At 38.6% G+C, this 18,913-nt stretch overlaps 3 protein-coding genes across 5 annotated transcripts; 1 reads left to right on the forward strand and 2 right to left on the reverse strand.

Annotated features, from left to right (window-relative positions):
* The first annotated feature begins 302 nt into the window (after positions 1–302).
* syt15 (synaptotagmin XV) lies at positions 303–7,599 on the forward strand. 2 transcript variants are annotated; one of them, XM_017696115.2, is made up of 8 exons: positions 303–452; positions 1,364–1,547; positions 2,133–2,272; positions 2,593–2,888; positions 3,704–3,874; positions 5,791–5,902; positions 6,023–6,238; positions 6,861–7,599. In XM_017696115.2, the coding sequence occupies exons 1-8, from the start codon at positions 446–448 to the stop codon at positions 7,007–7,009; spliced, it is 1,275 nt and encodes a 424-aa protein (XP_017551604.1). In that variant the 5' UTR covers positions 303–445; the 3' UTR covers positions 7,010–7,599. The 2 variants fall into 2 exon arrangements, with proteins under 2 accessions (XP_017551604.1, XP_017551605.1); XM_017696116.2 differs by lacking the exon at positions 3,704–3,874.
* A 1,292-nt stretch (positions 7,600–8,891) lies between these two features.
* On the reverse strand, positions 8,892–14,584 carry si:dkey-21e13.3 (uncharacterized protein LOC100150043 homolog). Its single transcript, XM_017695897.1, has 5 exons — positions 14,288–14,584; positions 12,824–12,928; positions 12,063–12,185; positions 11,303–11,428; positions 8,892–9,853 (listed from the first exon to the last, which is right to left on the reverse strand). The coding sequence occupies exons 1-5, from the start codon at positions 14,331–14,333 to the stop codon at positions 9,378–9,380; spliced, it is 876 nt and encodes a 291-aa protein (XP_017551386.1). The 5' UTR covers positions 14,334–14,584; the 3' UTR covers positions 8,892–9,377.
* A 527-nt stretch (positions 14,585–15,111) lies between these two features.
* Positions 15,112–18,582, reverse strand: si:ch73-127m5.2 (uncharacterized protein LOC561202 homolog). 2 transcript variants are annotated; one of them, XM_017696117.2, is made up of 4 exons: positions 18,484–18,582; positions 16,924–17,836; positions 16,640–16,769; positions 15,112–16,519 (listed from the first exon to the last, which is right to left on the reverse strand). In XM_017696117.2, the coding sequence occupies exons 2-4, from the start codon at positions 17,678–17,680 to the stop codon at positions 16,108–16,110; spliced, it is 1,299 nt and encodes a 432-aa protein (XP_017551606.1). In that variant the 5' UTR covers positions 17,681–17,836; positions 18,484–18,582; the 3' UTR covers positions 15,112–16,107. The 2 variants fall into 2 exon arrangements, with proteins under 2 accessions (XP_017551606.1, XP_017551607.1); XM_017696118.1 differs by lacking the exon at positions 18,484–18,582 and adding an exon at positions 18,025–18,473.
* Positions 18,583–18,913: the final 331 nt, after the last annotated feature.

Consider the following 18,913-nt stretch of genomic DNA (forward strand, 5'->3'; position numbering starts at 1 on the left):
ATTTAGCGAAATGTATTTGTTGCCAGTTATGTACTAAACCCACTCTTCATTTTGAGTCAAAGCTAATGTCAAGCATTAGCAAGCCTTGTGAGTCAAAAACAATACAGAACTTTAAAATAAGAGCAATAGATTAGCAATAGAGTTTATAATTTGTCCTTGTTCCTTATCTGAGTCAAGCTGAACATGCATAAAAAATGTCGACTGGCCTGAAATGTGGTTTCTTGATGTGTGTGAGAGTTTGGGTCATTTTGTGGTGTTGATTAACCAGACTGAACAGCTTCAGGAACATTGTGGTGATTAGGTGGAGACAGCAGACTTTTCTGCTGAGTTAAAAAGACAGAGAGCTGCTGAGGAAACTTGTGGAAGTAGCAGTAGAACATGACTTATAACCACAGTGAGAGATTAAAACTACAAATGGGATTCTAGGAGGTGGCTGTGGCCATCCATGGCTGGTAAGTAAAGCTTTGCAGGTTGACAAGACCTTATCTATCTCAGAAATAGATCATAAATACAATGACACAATCGCACAGTGATTGTGAACCTTATGAACTATAAACACCAACATGAGTCATGGTTTTAATTAGCTCGCCAGCTATGAGGTTATATACATAAGGCTATTTGAACAGTAGTCCAGTAGCCTTACATATAAAAACATATATATATATATATATATATATATATATATATAGATAGATAGATAGATAGATAGATAGATACACATGTATATCTATATGTATGTATATGTATATCTCCCCTTTTTAGTGAACAAATACATTGTAAATTGTAATAGACTTCAGCAATGGTTCACAGCTGTCTGTCCACATTGTTCTGGGAAGATAGCGTTAGTCTATCAAAACAAGCACCAGCCATTAGTCTAAGACGTACATATTAAATGACCATCTGTGATCAAAGCAGCTGTGCGGATCTATATGCTTGCTTCAGCTAAACACCAGATACTTCATTATTATGAGCTGTTTAATGTACTGGACCTGTTTAGTACTCTTGTACATTTCTTCACCATCTTTTGGATCTATTTCATGCTTTATCTAACCCAGAGAAAAGCGATATCAGTCTAAAGCACAATATCAGTCTAAATCCAGCATTTAGTGACAGTTTAGTGACAGTTTTTCTGCATTTTCATGGCACTGTTTTGTTTTGTATAATATTGGAATGTTTCTCTGTTAAAACTAGAATACGAGCTTCTATGAAGCAAATATTGTTGATTGTGGGAAAAATGTAGATTCCAGATAGCATATTAAGTTTAAAAATCTTTTGAAGTTAAATACTAAGTGCTGCACAATGAAGGAGAAGAATAGGAGCGGATAGATAGAAGTACCAGTCATCTCTTTTTCTCCACCCTCAGATCCTTCAGTAGCACTGGCCAGTGGTCTGTCTGCTGTGCTTCTGTTTCTTTTGCTGATTGCTCTGACTGTCTATCTCCTGTGGAGGAAGAGACAGAGCCAGAGACAATACCAACAACTGATTAGCACAAACCCTTGTATTCCTCCATGCACTCCTGTTCTCCAGACTTCACATGGAAGCTATGGGTGTGTAACTGATTTCTGACTCTTACAATCCATCTGAAATCAAAAATGACCTTTTTTTTTTACCTTGTTTCATGTTCAGGGTCATACTAACCACAATTCATTATGTCATATAATTCTTGTTTTCCTGTTTCCTTTGAGTTAAAGTGTAATGACTTTGCCTGCCTTGAAAAGGTTTTGATTACTTCAGCATGCACCAGTGGGTGGGGGGAAACAATATCTACCAACAATATGATGTTTCCCCTACCACAAGCCCCACCTGTCATCAGGCAGAATGCTCAGCTAGCTCAGAGACCCTACCTGATACTGCATTCCACTCAGATACATGTCACCTTATAAAAGGAAAATGCAAGATCAGCACAGTCTTCTATTATATCATTTTAACATACATTTACAAAAGTATCTTAAAGTCTATCTTTTTGGTTTCACTAAATTCTATTTGATTCATCATAATAATTTTTCATTTATTTATTTATTCAGGCTGAACTATGCTTTATTATTATTATTATTATTATTATTATTGCTGTTGTTTTATTTTTAACCAATATATCATTTCTGTATATGCAACTTTGCTGTCATGCATCACAGCTTGGCTGGAGTCCCCTTCTTTCTGCCTCCACGCTTCGAGAGTTCATCCCACGCTGAAGTGAGTGAAGGGAGGGAGGAAGAGGAACAGTGGGAGCATCAGCAGCACCTCCACACCCAGCGTGGCTCTCTGACTATAGGCAGTAGGTTAATGCATGAAGGCTGAGAACTGGTGTGTGACTGTGTTATTTACGTTCTGTCATTCATTTATTTCATTACATGTCATTCCATTTCATTTAATGTCATTCATTTATTTCGGTTCCTCTAAATTGCTGTACTTACTTGTTCTTTGCTCGTTAAAATCCTGTTTGTGTTTTGTGGTTGAAGCTGACGCTTCTAAAATCTGGGAAAGTGCTTGTTCTTTTTCTTTCAAAGATGCTTTGACAATACTGTGATTAGACAAGCTCTGTTCTCATTTATTCCCTTCTGTCGTCTTCACTCTCTTGGCACTCCTCTCCTGGAGGCTGGTTTCCTCTGGGCAATCTGAGGCCTGACCTGTACCGGCTGCCTGAGGAGACCAGTGAGTGGGCAGAGCCAGGCGGATCCAGCATGCGTCTGTGTTTCGCTGTGCTGTATTATCAGGACAAAGAGCAGCTGGTGGTCTCTCTGCTCCGAGCTGCTAACCTGCCTGCCCCCTACCAGAGCAACACCACACTGGTCAAACTGCAGCTCCTGCCCCCTGACGATCGACGTCATCGCCAGGCCAAGGCCCGATGCAAAGGCAGCCAGCTCCAGTTTAATGACAGCTTTGTGTTTCAGGTACAATAGAAGATGAGGACACTTTAGTGTAAAAACTGTGATAGTTGGGCAAAGAATCCAAATCCCTTGGTACCTCACTCGTAGTTGCCATGTTTGGTGTTTGGCTTTTCTTATTTCGTTTTGTACTGGAGCTACGAGGCTAATGTAGCTAAAATGTAATTGCAACGTATAGCCACCAGTTTACCATTGCATCAAACTGTGTGTGTGTAGTTGTTAAATATTCCTAATGAACTTGCTTATGAATTTTATGGTACTGAAGAAAAGTATGGGCAAAATTCAAGCTACTACTGTTACATTATTGTGTTAATAAATTTTTAAATGAACAGTATGTCATGCAGCGACAGAAACCAAATGAGTAAGTTTATTTGAATTGACTTAACAGTGGTTTGAGGTAGGCATGGACTGTATCTGTTTGCTACATTAGCCTTGTAGTTTCAGCACAAAACTTAAGAAGTAAACTGACTGATCGACTACATTGGGACATGGAAAAAATTGTGTGTGTGTGGTGATTTTTCACCAGTACAGAAAGAACAGAGGATCAGATCCAAGTTAAATTGTTATAAATCATGGAAATAGACACACTGAATCATAACTCCTCACATTACATTTACAGCATTTAGCAGACACTCTTATCCAGAGCGACTTACAAACGGTGCTTTGTCTATCCAGAGAAAGTGTCTTTGCTAGTTTTTAATATCATTTTAATATCTACCTGTATATATAATGAATGTCTGAATTCATTTAATTTAATGCTACTGCGGATATGTAAAGTGATGCTGTGTGACTGAGGGTTGAGTCCAGCTTGCTTTCTGCAGGTGTCTAATAGCAGTGTGGGACAGTGTACTCTGAGCATGAGTGTGTACAGTGTAGACCGTTTGAAAAAGCACCACATGCTGGGCCGTGTTACCTTCCCTCTCAGACCCTCTGAGCTCAGAGAGGCAGCAGGCAAAGTGCTGTGGAGGGACCTGGAGACTGAGAGCGATCAGGTATACAAGCAGCCTCATAAAGTCCTATTAGACATTCTATCCAGTATCTGATCTTATATAGAAACATGTAAAGGGACTGATTTACTGTACCATTATGTTCCCTGGAAACACCTTATTTTGAACATTTTTAAATAATGCTTGATTTTCACTGTTACCTTTCACTGATTTAAAGAAAAAACATGTTGTTTGCATAAAACAGCAATACTTCCTAATGGGGGCCATTCTTCTTTGCAGAATTATTATTTATTTTGACTACATTAGAGGGTTTTCGAGCAGGAACTACAGGTTTAAGGTCTCACCACAGCATCTCAATGGGATTCAAGTCAGGACTTTAACTCGGCTGCTCCAGAACCTTTTCTTTTGAGCCATTCAGAGATGGACTTGCTTGTGTGCTTTGGATCATTGTCCTGTTGCATAACCCAACTGCGCTTGAGCTTTATGTCACAAACTGATGGTCAGACATTCTCCTTCAGGTTTTTTTGAGAGCAGAATTCATGTTTCCATCAATTATGACAAGTTGCCAAGGTCTTGCATAAGAAAAGCAGACCCAGACAATCACATTACCAGCACTATTTTTGATTGTTGGTATGATGTTCTTATGATAGAATGCAGTGTCAGCTTTAAGCCAGATGTAATGGGACCCATATCTTCTAAAAAGCAGCACCTTTGGCTCATCAGTTCACAGAATATTATCCCAAAAATCTTGGGAGTTTTTTGGCAAATATGAGATGAACCTTTGTTTTCTTTTTGGTCAGCAATGATTTGCATCTTCCAGCTCTCCCATTAATGACATTTTTGCCCAGTGTCTTACTTATTGTGTAATCATGTGTAATCATCATCCTTAACTGAGGCAAGTGAGGTCAGTTCTTTATTTGTTCGTCTACGTTTTTATGTGACCTCCTTGATTGATGACCTCCGTCATTGATGAGAACTTGATGAAATTTTGGTAGGTTCACCACTGTTCCAGGTTCTCTGCATTTGTGAATAATGGCTCACACTGGAGTCCCAGAGCCTTAGCAATAGGTTTGTAACCCTTTCCAGACTTGTAGATTTCAATGACTTTGTATTGCATCTGTGTTTTAATCTCTTTAGAATGTGACATCATGTGTTGCTTTTTGAGACCAACTAGCCTGTTTCACATGACCAGACAGGTTCTATTTAAGTGATGTTTAGATTTAGCAGGTCTGGCAGTAATCATGCCCAAGTGTGGATAGTGAAATTGAACCCAATAGTTAATTGAATTTGGTTGATTTAGTAGCTAAGCCCCCCTTTTCACATAGGTAGGGATAAATAGCATTTTTCCTTTAATAAATGAAATTGTCATTTAAGACTGACATTTTTATTGAGTTATCTTTGTCTATTATTAACTGAGAACTGGGAAGGGGCAGATACTTTTTCACAGTGCTGTATGCACATATTGAAAATCAAGTGTGGTTTAAACAGCTAAAGAGTTTTCTGATGAGTACTAATATCACAGCAAGGAGAGAAGTGTATGGGGTTTATTACTAAGGTAGCACCTTTGTAATTTATTTCATTATTTTCTACAAATAAAATAAAAACATCTAAACTGCTTTCTGTTTTATCTGTTGAATTTTTGCAAAATGACAAATAAGACATTTATTAAAGGAATTCCACTTATATTTCAAAACTTCGGCATAGTACAATCTTTTCAGGTTGCATAGCTGAATCTAAACACAGTCATTCAGAGTGGTTTGATATGAAATACTTCATAGCAGAGAAACTTACAGACACAGACATTTATTTCGTCACAATATTGGTTATAGGAATCAGGGCTCACAAAGAATGCAAATATAGCCATGAGAAGAAATAAGTGGACCTTAGGGAAACAAAATAAATACAAGAAAAAATTAGGATGTGGGTCCTTTAAAATGTAACCTCTCTTCCACTTCTGTCAGCCCCTCTCAAAGCATGGCAATATCCAAGTGTCTCTAAACTACAACCAGTCTCTCCAGCGCCTCACTGTGGTTGTGCTTAGAGCTCGTGGACTCCAGTGTTCCAGCAACACTGGTGAGATTTATATATAATATATTTGTATTATATGTTTGTATTAAGCATAACTCTGACTAATGGTGAAATGTGATATGGTCGAGTGATGTGGTGCAAAATCTCACTCTGTGGGTTGGACAGGTGTCTGTGTGCAGGTCTCTTTGCAGATACACACGCAGGTGGTGAAGATGAAGTGGACTTCGGTAGCCCGAGGCAGTGAGCCCACCTTTAACGAGAAACTGACCTTCAGACTCCATCCTCGGCAGCTGGACGCTACTTGTCTGAGCCTGGAGCTCCAGCAGCCAGCCACAGAAGAGCCTGCTGAGTATAGACAAACCACTAGCGTCACAGCACCAAGTAAGGACTGATCGTGTTACATCAGAGTATTAATTTTTTTTTCTAATATCAATTCTAAAACCTACTAACTATTTTTTTATTTTATTTAAAAAACCAAGCTGCCGTTTACATTGTGTGCACATTTGGAGACCAAAATTACTATGCAAAAGTATGAATACCTTTGGTCAAATGCTGGAAGTACACACTTAGATATGGCATTTTTTCTGCAAATATTAGTGCAAAATTAACTTTTTTGTTGAGTTTAACATATTGGGGGAAAACAAAACTTAAAATATATCTGTATAACTATTGCACAGCTTTAAATAACATTTGACGTTATCTTAATTTCCAAATATGTTAAATTCAGCAGATAAACAGTGACTGTGCATAAAATGTATTCTCTGTAGAAGATTTGTACTTATTTTCACATCCTCTACAAAGGGGACTGGGGTACTCAGACTTTTGCATATGACTGCATATATTAAAGTTACAAACATTTCCTCTCCGTTATATATTTCTATATAACGTTTTTTATGACAGAGTGACCAGTATATACAGAAACATACAAAAGTATCACAGTATATGACGTAAGAATGACACTAGCTTTGCTTCAATGTATTCAATCATTTCTACCTGTCTACAGGGTCACTGGGAATAGTGGTCATTGGGCCATTCATGTATGCCAGAGGCAGAGAGCTGGAGCACTGGAATGAGATGGTCAATAAGTCACAGGAATTGGTCAAGCAGTGGCATGGGCTTGGAGCTGCAAACGCCATTCAGAGTTTAAGCTGAACAACACAATTCAAACACAATGCCTGTTCATCTTCAAACAGCTGCATTTCAGGAGAAAGAGGACATTATTTTTGCAATGAAGCTGCTTAAGCTGCTGTTTCTTTAATGAAAGCATCATCTGCATGTGATGCACTTTAAATGTTTCACAGAGTTTGTAGTAAGTAACCACTATGATTGAGCTACGTATGGAAAAGCTGCCTTTATTCATGATAAAGGCTGTGATAAGTCTAGAAAACATGGCTGTCTTGATCAAACGGGGACTACCTGGACTAGCATTCCAGAGAAATGAAACATGTTTGTTTGAGGGTTATACAGGCATTAAATTAGATTTGAGCAGTAAGCCTAGTGCTGCCTAAATGTTCTGCTCCTCAAGCCTAAGCACCTGTCTAATCCCAATATGATTCTGATGTGCATAATGTGGTAGAATCACATAGAAACTGCATATATTATTTCCTTAATTGTGTGGTACGTTGTCAAATCCAAAATGAACAAAGCCTGCCGGTAAAATCTGGCATGTTACAATGTAAAACATTGCTTACAACATGCTGCATAAAGACATTTCATTACAGAGTATTATTATGCGTATCATGTATTATGTGTTTGTTTAATGTGTCTGTCACACCTGCACATGAGCATAAGGCCCTATGAACACGATATTCACTCACTAGGGTCCTTTTTATAAACAGCCAGGTGTTAGCTTCGTTAGTCCAGCAGGTTGCTTGTCCTCGTCTGGGTGAGATAGCTGCTCTGAATCCGAAACACTGGGTTGTTTAAGCCTCTGTGGTCTGCTGGTGATTATGGAATCCAGTACGGTAAGGCCTCTTAAATACTTATGTGTTGCAAAGCACGCAGACTGCACCTCTTCTGCTATCCCCTCTATTGTTCAGTGCAAAGCTGGGAAAGACTTAATCTGACTGGACACTTGGCTCTGACAGACTTAGGAACAATTACCCTGTCAACTCCTTCGACTTTGTATTTACAAACATAGTGTTGCTGTTGGAACAAAGCCATGAATCTCCTTTTTTTTATATAGAATTTGAAAACGTCAACTGCTCAATACAATTTGTTATAAATTCATGAAGAATGGACCAGTTGAAATGCTACAAAATCACCTGATAAAAATCTTGTTCCATTCAAAGATAAGAATAGTTTCCTTCTCCTGTAAAGTTAGCAGGTTGGAGATACAATGTTATGATGTAAACAGCAGCAATACCGTTGTTGTTATATCAACATCTCATTAACTTTTTTAGGTGGTGGTTTTACACCATTTGAAAACACCAGCTGCCCTTTATGTTGTGTGAACATTTCAGGATGAATTGGCCAACAGAAACAATCAAATAAAACCTTGGTCCATTAACCACAATAAAGTTAAGAGGTTTTTCCTTTTCCTGTAAAGTTACCATTTCAGAAATATAAGGTTGTGTCATGAGAGTGACCATATTCAGTACTATGCAAAAATCAGAGACCATTTTTATGCATAAAATATAATCTTATATATAGTTATTTAATGTCAATTAAGAATTAAGAATAAATTATATATATAATACAAATAATTTAAAAAATATTAAAAGATAAAGAGAAAATGGGACTCCTAAGAAATGGGGAAGATATGGCAGACAACAAAAACTGTTAACGCCAGATAAACAGTACTTAAAACTTGCACCTTTCCTTTAGATCTCTAAAAATCCACAGGTGTTCTGTCTATCCTCCCACTATGAGAAGCAGAAAATGCAACCGACTTCTAAGTCTGAACTTTGGAGGTAAGGAGAAATATCCCTACAGATTTACTTGAAAAACTGAAAACAAGTCTCCTGTAAACACTGGAAGCTGTAACAAAGGCAACAAATAGACAAAAAATGAAAAATCTGATATCATGTTCAGTTGTTGAGGCTTCTGAGTATATTTTTGTTAAATATATGGTCACTTTCCAAAGAAAATGTTTCTACATCATTTGAGAATAGCAGCTATTCACGTTGTGTAAGATGAATGCTCCAAAATGATTTCAAATACAATCTTTTTACATTAACTTACATTATAGATTAAGATTATTTTTGCCTCCACCTATAAAGTTACTCTTCTGGATTTACTATTTTGCATGATACGTTTTTTGCTTTTATACCCTCAAAACTGAATAATGTACTTAATGGCCATTTTGACTGGTAATTTAATGTCTCTAACTTTTGCGCAGTGCTGTACTTTCCTATGTTCTGAGCAGAGTAGACATTTAGGGTCATGATGCTTCCATCCATCCACATTCAACACTGCATCAACTAGTTCTGTGGTTAACACAGAGTCAAGCCATGTTGAAATGAAACTTTTTACTCTTCAAATAAGCCATTTAAAGTTCTTGTGAGATGACCATCTATCCTCACAAGAATGTGTGAAATACTGCTGTCTTCAGACTCCTGTTCTTAGGAATGTTCCTCACTGAGTATTTAATAACCTTGTAGAATTTGGGACAGCAGCCCAAGTGTGTGAAGCTTGGCAAGCGCCAGCCAGTCTGACGTCTATTATGTGCCCCCCAAAACAGAGTGGAGCATCGCTGAAGCACTTCCACGCTCACTGAGTACTGTCCCTGAGGCCACTGGTTCAGTCGGACCACCGTCACTGCTGACACAAAACCGAAAGAGTGCTGGGGCGTGCCGTGGAACACTTGCTCTCCCTCGTCAAAATGCCCACTCTTCTCCCACACGAACTTGGAGTCGTCCTGTTCACCCATGTCAGCCAGGTTACTCAGAGTCAGCAGGCAGGAGCTGAGCAGGACCTCATTCTCACAGTGCTGCAGCAGCACAGCCACCAGCCGCGGGACAGCTCCCAGCCTCAGCAGCCTCTCCTGCTGCAAATCTACACAGAAAACAAACATTGCTCAAAAGGGTTATCTGCTGAAGATCTACAATGTAATGAATGCAACAATCAGAACATTGATCGGTCGCATAGATTGCATCCGGAGTCTGACAAACCCACACTAAGAGTGACTGTTGGGCTGGGCTTACAATAATAAAGTTAAATAGCCTCATCATGTTTGTTGCTTTGACTAGAGCGGAGCTGAAATATGATATTATGGCAAACATGCAAGCAATAGGTTTCACTTATCTCTACTCAAAAGGTCGTAAGAGAGACCTTTGTATCGGTGGTAAATAGTTTTGAAAATCATGTCGATTTAAAGAAAGCTGTTTTGCATCATCTGAACATAACACACCTTAAATGCACTACATATACAAAAGTATCCATACAGTCCTTCTAAATAGTGAATTCAGCATTGATAAAATAGGGCATTTAGGAACAGCTCCATATGAGACGTCATGAGAAGGTCATGCTTAACACCAGGTGTTGGCTAGAGTGATATAAAGTCCCCCAGCATTGAGCTGTGAGCCGTGGAATGTGTTCTTCGGAGTGACGGAGCACCATCAAACCTTTTGGGATGTGTCGGAGTTGCATTTGTGATCCACAACCAATCATCCAACCTGATGTCACTAATGCTTTTGTGACTGAATGCAATCAAATCCTCACAGCAACATTCCTACATCTACACTCTTATAAAAGATGGTTCTTCTCTTTTTGTTGCTATGTAGAATCCCTTTCAAAAAGGTTCTATATAGAACCATGAACACTCAAAGAACCATTTGCATGATTAAAGGATTCTTTTCATCAGGAAATTGTTCTTCAGATTGATGGAGAATGTGTTGCATATGGTTCTTTACTAAAGAACTCCTAAAGAACCATCTTTTTTAATAGTGTAGTGTGAAGCCTTCCCAGAAGAGTTGAGGGGGCAAAAGTTCCCTTTTAATACACTTAATAAAAAACTGGACGAACACATCAAACTTTTCCGCATGTAGTGCATGCATAAAAATGCCTTCACGCATGACATAATTCACAGATAATAAGTAAAAATGACAGATGAAACCATGGACATCTAATCATGACATTCATATTTAGATTTGCCAACCATAAAGTGCACCTTAATGGTTGGTAAACAAAAAATGAAAAGTCACAACGGTAATATTACACTAAAACTACATATTTTTAAGTCCTTAATCATGTAGCACATTGATAAAATATAACTCACTGAAGCATGCTGATAACATCTGGTCATATTATAATGCAAAAATTTACATTAAGGTAAAATTACTTTAAAAAAGTTACATAAATATATGTTGATAGTTTCTTACAGTCATTCTTATGATGTTGTATTTCATGTTAATTGTGTGAGACATCATCTTATCTTTCAAAAGAGTGAATCATATGTTGGCTTTGTTTTTGTTATGTAGTCAGGAGAAAATGAAGTGGACTCACTGCTGTCGTAGCAGATTCTCCCAATAGCTCGGCTAACATGCAGCAGCAGATCCTGGTCCTTACTGAGCAGCAGCGTCAGAAGAGCAGATATAATGCCAGTGTCGAAGCAGCTGTCTCTCACTAGAGCTATGAACAAACACCACAGAATAATTGAATAATTATACGTTAAGACATTTTGAAGTATCATTGATAGTTTAGTGGTCAAATGCAATCATCCAAGACTGGCTCCCCCTGAAGCTGACTGAATGTGTTTGTGATTAACTGGATAGTGAGAATCAGAACTTCTAAGACTGAACTTTGGAGGTGAAGAAAAATATCCCTGTAAAGGGTTGGACACACTAAAATCTGTAAATTCTATTCAATTTAGTTGTTGAAGCTTCTGTGCCATATTCTGTTAAACATATGTCTTCTGCTTTTGTTTACTGAGGCTGAAATGTGAATAAATTGTACTTAATGGTTGTTTTGACATTTACACAGTATTGTACCTTGTACCTCTACTCACTGGGCTACCACCCAAATAGAAATTAATACTGGCAGTTCCTTGCTGGTACCTTTACAATGATAGTTGTGCAAAAATGAGCTTTGGTCGGTAGTTATAAGTCAACAAAGTGCACCTTTATGGTTGGTGGAGGTAGCTGAAAAAATAACCAATCAGAGTAGGAAGTCATACCTAATAAACTAGAAACTCAGTGTGTATCACTATATGTTTCACATTGCAGGTCATATATACATCTATCTGAAACAGTTGAACTCTGCTTACCCTCTCTTGCGAGTTCAGCTACCAATCTGGCTGTGTGTACAGTGAGAGCACTCTTCCTCCTCAGAGTCTGAGCCAGAACAGGCAGAATGCCACTCTCTACCACCTGCTCAGCTAGGCCTCGTTCTGATGGAGAAGCATGCAAACACACCATACATACACACACACAGAGAAAATCTCCAGGGATTATCAAGTTATATACACATGACTTCACTTTACTTTAGTTTCTTTAGTAAAGCAAAAACTTCTTTTGATAGTCTGACAGCCCAAAATTGCTTGAAATAAAATCACATTACTTTGACAGTTACGAACATTTGTCCATTCACCTGTTACCATTATGGAAATACATAGTTTTGAAATGACAGTGACGACAATCTCAAACCAGTCAGACTAATCTTATCTTAAACTGAACAAAGTCATAGTGAGGGCATGTTTTGGTCATGTTTACACATGTTCCCTCACACCTGGTTACCTGGGTGCTCGAGAGTAGAGTTTGAAGGAAGGCTGGCTAATCAGCCCTGTCAGTGAATGGCTTGAACAGATGCGGATTAGTGTGTTGCAGTGTTTTCAAATCCACAAAGGTCAGGCAGTCAACCTTTTCTGTAGTCACTGTGCTCCCAGTATAGTAAATGATTTGCCATTTTTGTGCAGAGAAACTGTGAATAATAGCTTTACATTTCAGTCCATAAATTAGCTATTTTTTTCTCATTTAATATAGTTGTCAATAACGCACAAAAGAGATTATATGTGTCTATGTTGCTCACTCCTCTCCACAGCAACAGTCAGCAGCGTGTCCAGGTGAGGTTTCAGTTCCTCCTCTACAAGCTCTGTGGTCACACTGATGGCATGTAAAGCAGCACCAAATGAGTCTGCAAGAAGAATCAAACACTGACTTAACAGTACTAACTGACCTGTAAAGACATATGCATTTATGTATAGATCAGAAAACAAGGTAGTATGTGACCCCTTAACATTCCAGGAGTTTTACATAGGCTTATTATTCATCAACCACAGGGACTTCAGTACAAACTAATGGAGCTTTTAAGATAAGAGATAAGATAATCCTTTATTAGCCCCACAGCGGGGAAATTCACAGTATTACAGCAGCAGAGTAACAGAAATAAGGCACTCAGTAATAGAAACGGGAGAACAGTATAAACATTATAAATAATAAAATTTAAGTTAAATCTCTATGCTATTGACAACAAAATAAGAATAAGAATAGATTTCTTATTCTTATTATTTCTTAGATTATAGAAGTGTGTAATAAAAGTTGGTTTACATGGCCCTTACATGGCCAGGCCAAAGTTCTGTTGCACACTTCTATCGTAAGAATAGCTCAGCTAGTTTGCACTGAACTCCCTGTAGTTACTGTGTATTAAACCTTAGTATGTAATGAGCCTGGGACTTTAAGGGGTTAAGGCCTTTGACATTAACTGGCAATTCTACTGATTTCTGCATTATTATAAAGAAACATATAATTTTTTGCAATAGTGGTGATATGAACCAGGATTTGTGATGTCAACAATGCAAACGTAGCAGGTTTATGCACTATCCATAACAACCAATGAACCTTTATGTGTATGAGTTTTATATATTATGTTAATAATGGTAGTATAGTGGTAAAACCAAAACTACAAGCATTTTAAGGTAATATTTTGCCACACTCATACCCTACACATATCTCTCTGCCTTGCATGTACTTAAAAAGTGAAGTCTTCTCTTAAAACTACAGTAAAACTATTGTCTCAGGCATCAGATTATTTGTTTTTATGTTGCGTTATAGCTTACTGTGAGGTAGCTTCCAAAGGCTCTAAATGCTTCAGATGTGTGGTTCCTATCACCACCACTATGAACAATTTTGACTTGATTAAATGGAGAATACAGCATAAAATGGTGCATTTCACATCAAACCACTAGAATGACTTTGCGTACATCTTAACAATGTTAATATACAGATTTTTAAAATTAAAAACAGACTACCTTAGACTTACTGAATAAAACTTATTATAGTCTGGCCTGATACACAGTCATATGAATTTCAAAAAACAACAAATAAATATAAATAAATATAAAGCTGCTAAGTTGTTGGGAGACTGTCAACTCTCTTAAACTCCTAAGGTCCATATGTGTGCCCCAATTCTTCGCTCTCATTAATACATAACTAACATCTTAGTTTCATAGAAGTTACTAAATAATTTAGATACTTTTCATATATTGTTACTCACCCTTTGCTGGGCTGGGCAGGGGGCGACTGGCTGACCTCCTGTCCATGTGTGTGTATGAGTTAGAGTATGAATCTCTGAGTGGGGTGTGATCTGCATTTCACAGAACACCCAGACTCTCCCACTCACCAGGCTGCATTCTGCCTCTCTACACTTTATGCTACTTTTCCAGTGATCTCCACTCTTCCTGACATGATCACCAATTCAATCAGTAACAAGCTTGCCCTGAGAACAACTACGGTTGAGTGGCTCTCTTTGCTTTTCTTGTTTTCCTCTTTGTTTTTGCTGTGCTCCTCCATCTGTTTCCTTCAATCCCTGATCCCTCCCTCCCTCTCAGATCTACGCTAATGCACTCCAAATCCTAAATCTCCCTAAAGCTCCTTGCATGATAGGTAGCCTCTGGGTGACACTGTGTCATGCAATACACAACAAGGGCTCTAGGGACAAGACTAAAAGTAATTCAAATATAGAAATAAAACAATATAATATATAGAAAATACAAAAACAAAGTGTTTTATTTAAATGTATAAAATGTGCAGTATCAATAAAGTGTATTATTTTATTTATTCATTATAAAAAATGTTAGCTTGTTGCATGTAAATTGGTAAAACTGTGGATTCATTGGAGGATAAGACGTTAGCAGTAAATCTACTTTGGGAGAAATTTGATGCCTTGTGTAAAAAGTCTATAGAAATAATGCTTTAAAAAATTAAAAAGCGCAGGAAAACAGTAATTCAATTCACTATGTTGAATTAAACTGATAATAGGCAATTGACATGAATACATAAAGATATTAACAAATGAGTGAGAGAGGACAGTAAAACAAATCAGTAAAAAATGTTCATTTTTAATACACGCAAATGAGCAATCTGAAGTACTTTCAAATACAGCCTACAACCATTCACTAGATACTCAGTACACCACACGTATACAATCAAACAAGAGAAAATATATAAATATTATATAACTTCATTGGAAATATGTCATCCTACGTAAAAGATATGGCATTATTCAACTTACATTGCTCTGCTATTACAAACCAGAATCGAGAGTAACAATCAGCATTGGTTTCATAATTCACCTTCACTGATTCTACGCTGCTTAAAAAAAATTGTTCTGATGTATTCCTACCTTATATATGCTGCATGAGCAGTAGTGTGCAAAAGTCTTAGGCATCAGAGAAAATTATTTGTAAAGATATTCATTTGAGCAGTAAATATTTATTACAATAATAATAATAATAATAATAACACCAACAATGATAATTCAATGATAATTCATTTAATTAAATTAGGTGAGCTACTGATGAAACACAACAAATCAATGCAATGTCTGACTGCACTGAGAAGTCAGGAACCAAACTTGCTTTCTTTGAGCCAAGATATTAATAACTTTTTAAAGATGAATAATCTTGCTAGAATTTACTGTACTTAATGTTTGTTTGTATTTATTTATTTATTCTAATGGCATGTTACTGTCTAAACACACAGACTGCCAAGTTCAATCATTCTAAACAAATTTCCTGCCTGCCTAAGACTTTACTGCAGTAATGTGTACATTTAATCGTCACTTAAAACAAAAACAATGAAACAAACGTAAGATATGCAAAGATTTTTTAACTGAACTGTCCTTGTTGAGAAAGAAAAAAACACTCTGAATCACCAAATGAATTGGTAAAAGACTGATTATTTTTTCTACACCTGACATGGTTCAAAAACAGAACATCATTTTAGAGCCAACATTAAAGGAAATGATAAATCGAACAATGCAAAACTAAAACGTGCTTTAAAGCAACTGCACTCTCAGTGTCCCTCAGGCTCAGATTATGCCAGGCCAGCGTTGGTGGCCCCAAGGCCACTCGATATGGTCTCGTATCCCACAGACACCAGGGTCAGGACACTGCTCTCTATGTCTGTGGACTGTGGAACCTGTGGAACAGCAGGATCCAATCGCATCTGCTTTCCTTTCTTCCTGCCTCTTTTGCCCTTCTCTTTGGGTTTGCCATCCTCTGTGGTGGCCTTAGGTTTACGGGTGCGCTTCCGAATCCTCCTCACTGGCAGCTCAGGCTTGGGATCTGTGTTCCCGGACAGGATGCGGATCTGCCGATCAATTACATCATCAATGAGGTCAAGCGCTACATCCATCATTCCATTGCCGAGGCCATGTGTAACATTGGAAAACAAGCGGCTGTTTGCTGGATCTTTGAAAACTTTCCGCATCTCTTCCAGATAATTCCTAAGAAACAAAATAAATACATAAGTATACATAAATAAATCATATCCTCCTCTTCCTCCATTTCCACAAGGAAACAACATCATAACACTACAAAGTTCATTTTACACCTTCTAACATTACCTTGTTTCAATTATTTTTGACCAGTGTTGCACCTGGTTTGTCTCAGGCAGTAACTGTTTTGCCATGTTTTCATAATCCACATACTGTAAGGCAAAGTCCTTCATATCTTTACATAGTGCTGCTGTGTCACCTGAAACAAAAGGATAAAGTATCTTAAAAATATTTTTACAATATACACTCCAGGCAAAGCCAAGAAGACAAGTTGAAAATTTACAATCTGAATCAGTATATTTCTCTAAACGCTTTTTCATATTATCTCATGGATGTGTAGGGCTGAACCTTACCTTCAGTGAGTTTAGAGAAAGAGCTGGACACTGCTGTGTTGGTGCTTGGTGAAAGGCCAAAAACATTCAGTGATTCCAGGAGGGTTTTTTTACTGGCTGGACCTCGACTCACTCTAGTGTAGGCAGCAAGAGACCTGAGAGACATCTTTTCAGGTGGCTCAAGTCTCCGTTTAACTTCCTCATAATGGATTTGGTACTTCCGGGCCTTTGAGCTCTTCATGTTAGGATCCAGAAGGGAGGCAACCTCTGCAAAGGGAACTTGCAATGATGATCTGGCACCATCCTGAGAGGCTGGTATACTCTGGCTCTCTGGAGGGCCTTGCGTTGGAATGTCGATGTGTGAGGGACCATGGCTTTGTAGTTGCCCGTGGCCTTGAGACGGCCCATGGCTTTGTGACTGCACATGGGTTTGGGGCTGCACATGGGTCTGTGAATGACCATGGCTTTGAGACTGCCCAAGACTTTGAGACTGTCCAAGACTCTGAGGCGGACCATGGCTTTGAGGCTGACGGGGTGGGCCGTGGCCATGCAATAGAGTCTGGGCTTGAGATGATATCTGAACTTGCGATGGAACCGTATGCGGTACAACTTGACAGGAAACATCCTGCGGTATGACATGCTGAGTAATAATCTGTGCAATGTTTGGGGGCTGAGGTGGAGTTTGATACATGGTGATAATGGGATTCCCAACAGCCACATGGACCACCTCACTGTTCGGGGGTACAGTGGGCATGTGCATCCCAGAAGACGGATCCATCTCCAGAGTCTTTTCTGAGATGAATAACTTTTACTTATATAGTTTTAATCCTTTCTTCTTTCTTCGTGTAAATCATTCACTTTTCTGAGTTAGCGTTTACAGTTAGGTTACTTTCAAAACAGTCGCAGCTTCCTCACAGAAGCACTGGGCCAGTAACTGTAGAAATATGAAACAAAACATTAACTGCAACAATTACAGCGTCTTACATTCGTTTACCTTCAGTAGTTCACCTTTACTCAAAGTTGCGTAACTTCGAATTAAGTAGTGACTTCAAGCCATGGCAATTAAGGTGTAAATTATTGCCATGTAAACAAAACGAAAAGCCAGTAAGTGAGCTCAATAACCTGAGAAAGCACTTCATGCGCCCTCTTGACATCACGCATCGCCACCGCGTGGAAGTGAACTTTGTCGTAGGCTAACAACAGAGCTAAGCTAGCTTAGCGGACTTTGTGCTGAAACCCAGGTGCTTCTTCTTCTAGTCCGTTTCATTTAAGGGGAAAGAACAGGCTACGGATGTTTTTGCCACCTAAATGAAAGGTAAATCGTGGCGAGACGTTTTTTGCTAGTACAAAATCAACACTCCTCGGAGAAGCCCATGTGTAAGGGCAGACTTTAAGAGGAAGGATAATCCACTTGTTTTCGTCAACAGTAGCCGGGCCGAGCCAGGCCAAAGCCTCGACGGGCAACCGTCATGTTTGAAATGTAATATGGTTCATTTTCGCACCACCAACACGTCCAAACCTCCTCTGAGTCGGCTGCTTACGATTTATAAGGCTAACCTTGCTGACAGTATTCTTACTTACCGCTCTATGGTTAGAGTCGTATTTAAACCGTACTGATCCTAGACCAGTCCATGGCGAACCGATCGAAGCTCTCCTTCTTCCCCGACGCCGTTTCGGCGGGTTGCAAATCAGCAGACAGGGCACTGTCGCCATGGCTATTTTTTCTTGCGTGTCCATTCGCCAAAACGCCTGTCAATCAAGTGCGAAGCAGACTCAATACTGGTTGAACGCCACGTCGATCATATTGCGTCATGCTTAAGGGGCGGGACATCCGGAGCTTAAAGTCGTTGAACAACAAAGACAAGAGCAGGGGTGTGATTTTATGTTTTTGTGTACAGTAAGAAATTTGTCCCCAACACGACCAAATGTACCAGGTCTACATGTACGCCGTAACAGTATTAACTGTTTGTTGTTGTAAACATCTGTTACATTTTAAATTATCCTAACTGAA

Source organism: Pygocentrus nattereri, chromosome 13, assembly GCF_015220715.1.
Source record: "Pygocentrus nattereri isolate fPygNat1 chromosome 13, fPygNat1.pri, whole genome shotgun sequence".
In the NCBI taxonomy this organism is placed as follows: domain Eukaryota; kingdom Metazoa; phylum Chordata; class Actinopteri; order Characiformes; family Serrasalmidae; genus Pygocentrus; species Pygocentrus nattereri.

Excerpts from the sequence above, each read along its gene's own strand:
- syt15 (XM_017696115.2), top strand. Across the intron at positions 2,273-2,592 it reads TGGCTCTCTGACTATAGGCA|GCTGGTTTCCTCTGGGCAAT; the intron begins GTAGGTTAATGC and ends CCTCTCCTGGAG. Across the intron at positions 6,239-6,860 it reads CACTAGCGTCACAGCACCAA|GGTCACTGGGAATAGTGGTC; the intron begins GTAAGGACTGAT and ends ACCTGTCTACAG.
- si:dkey-21e13.3 (XM_017695897.1), bottom strand. The coding sequence starts at position 14,333 with ATGGACAGGAGGTCAGCCAGTCGCCCCCTGCCCAGCCCAGCAAAGG. Across the intron at positions 12,186-12,823 it reads GACTGTTGCTGTGGAGAGGA|AACGAGGCCTAGCTGAGCAG; the intron begins GTGAGCAACATA and ends CTTCTCCATCAG. Across the intron at positions 9,854-11,302 it reads GAGAATCTGCTACGACAGCA|ATTTGCAGCAGGAGAGGCTG; the intron begins GTGAGTCCACTT and ends TTTTCTGTGTAG.
- si:ch73-127m5.2 (XM_017696117.2), bottom strand. The coding sequence starts at position 17,680 with ATGGATCCGTCTTCTGGGATGCACATGCCCACTGTACCCCCGAACAGT. Across the intron at positions 16,770-16,923 it reads TTTCTCTAAACTCACTGAAG|GTGACACAGCAGCACTATGT; the intron begins GTAAGGTTCAGC and ends CTTTTGTTTCAG. Across the intron at positions 16,520-16,639 it reads TCAAAAATAATTGAAACAAG|GAATTATCTGGAAGAGATGC; the intron begins GTAATGTTAGAA and ends TTTGTTTCTTAG.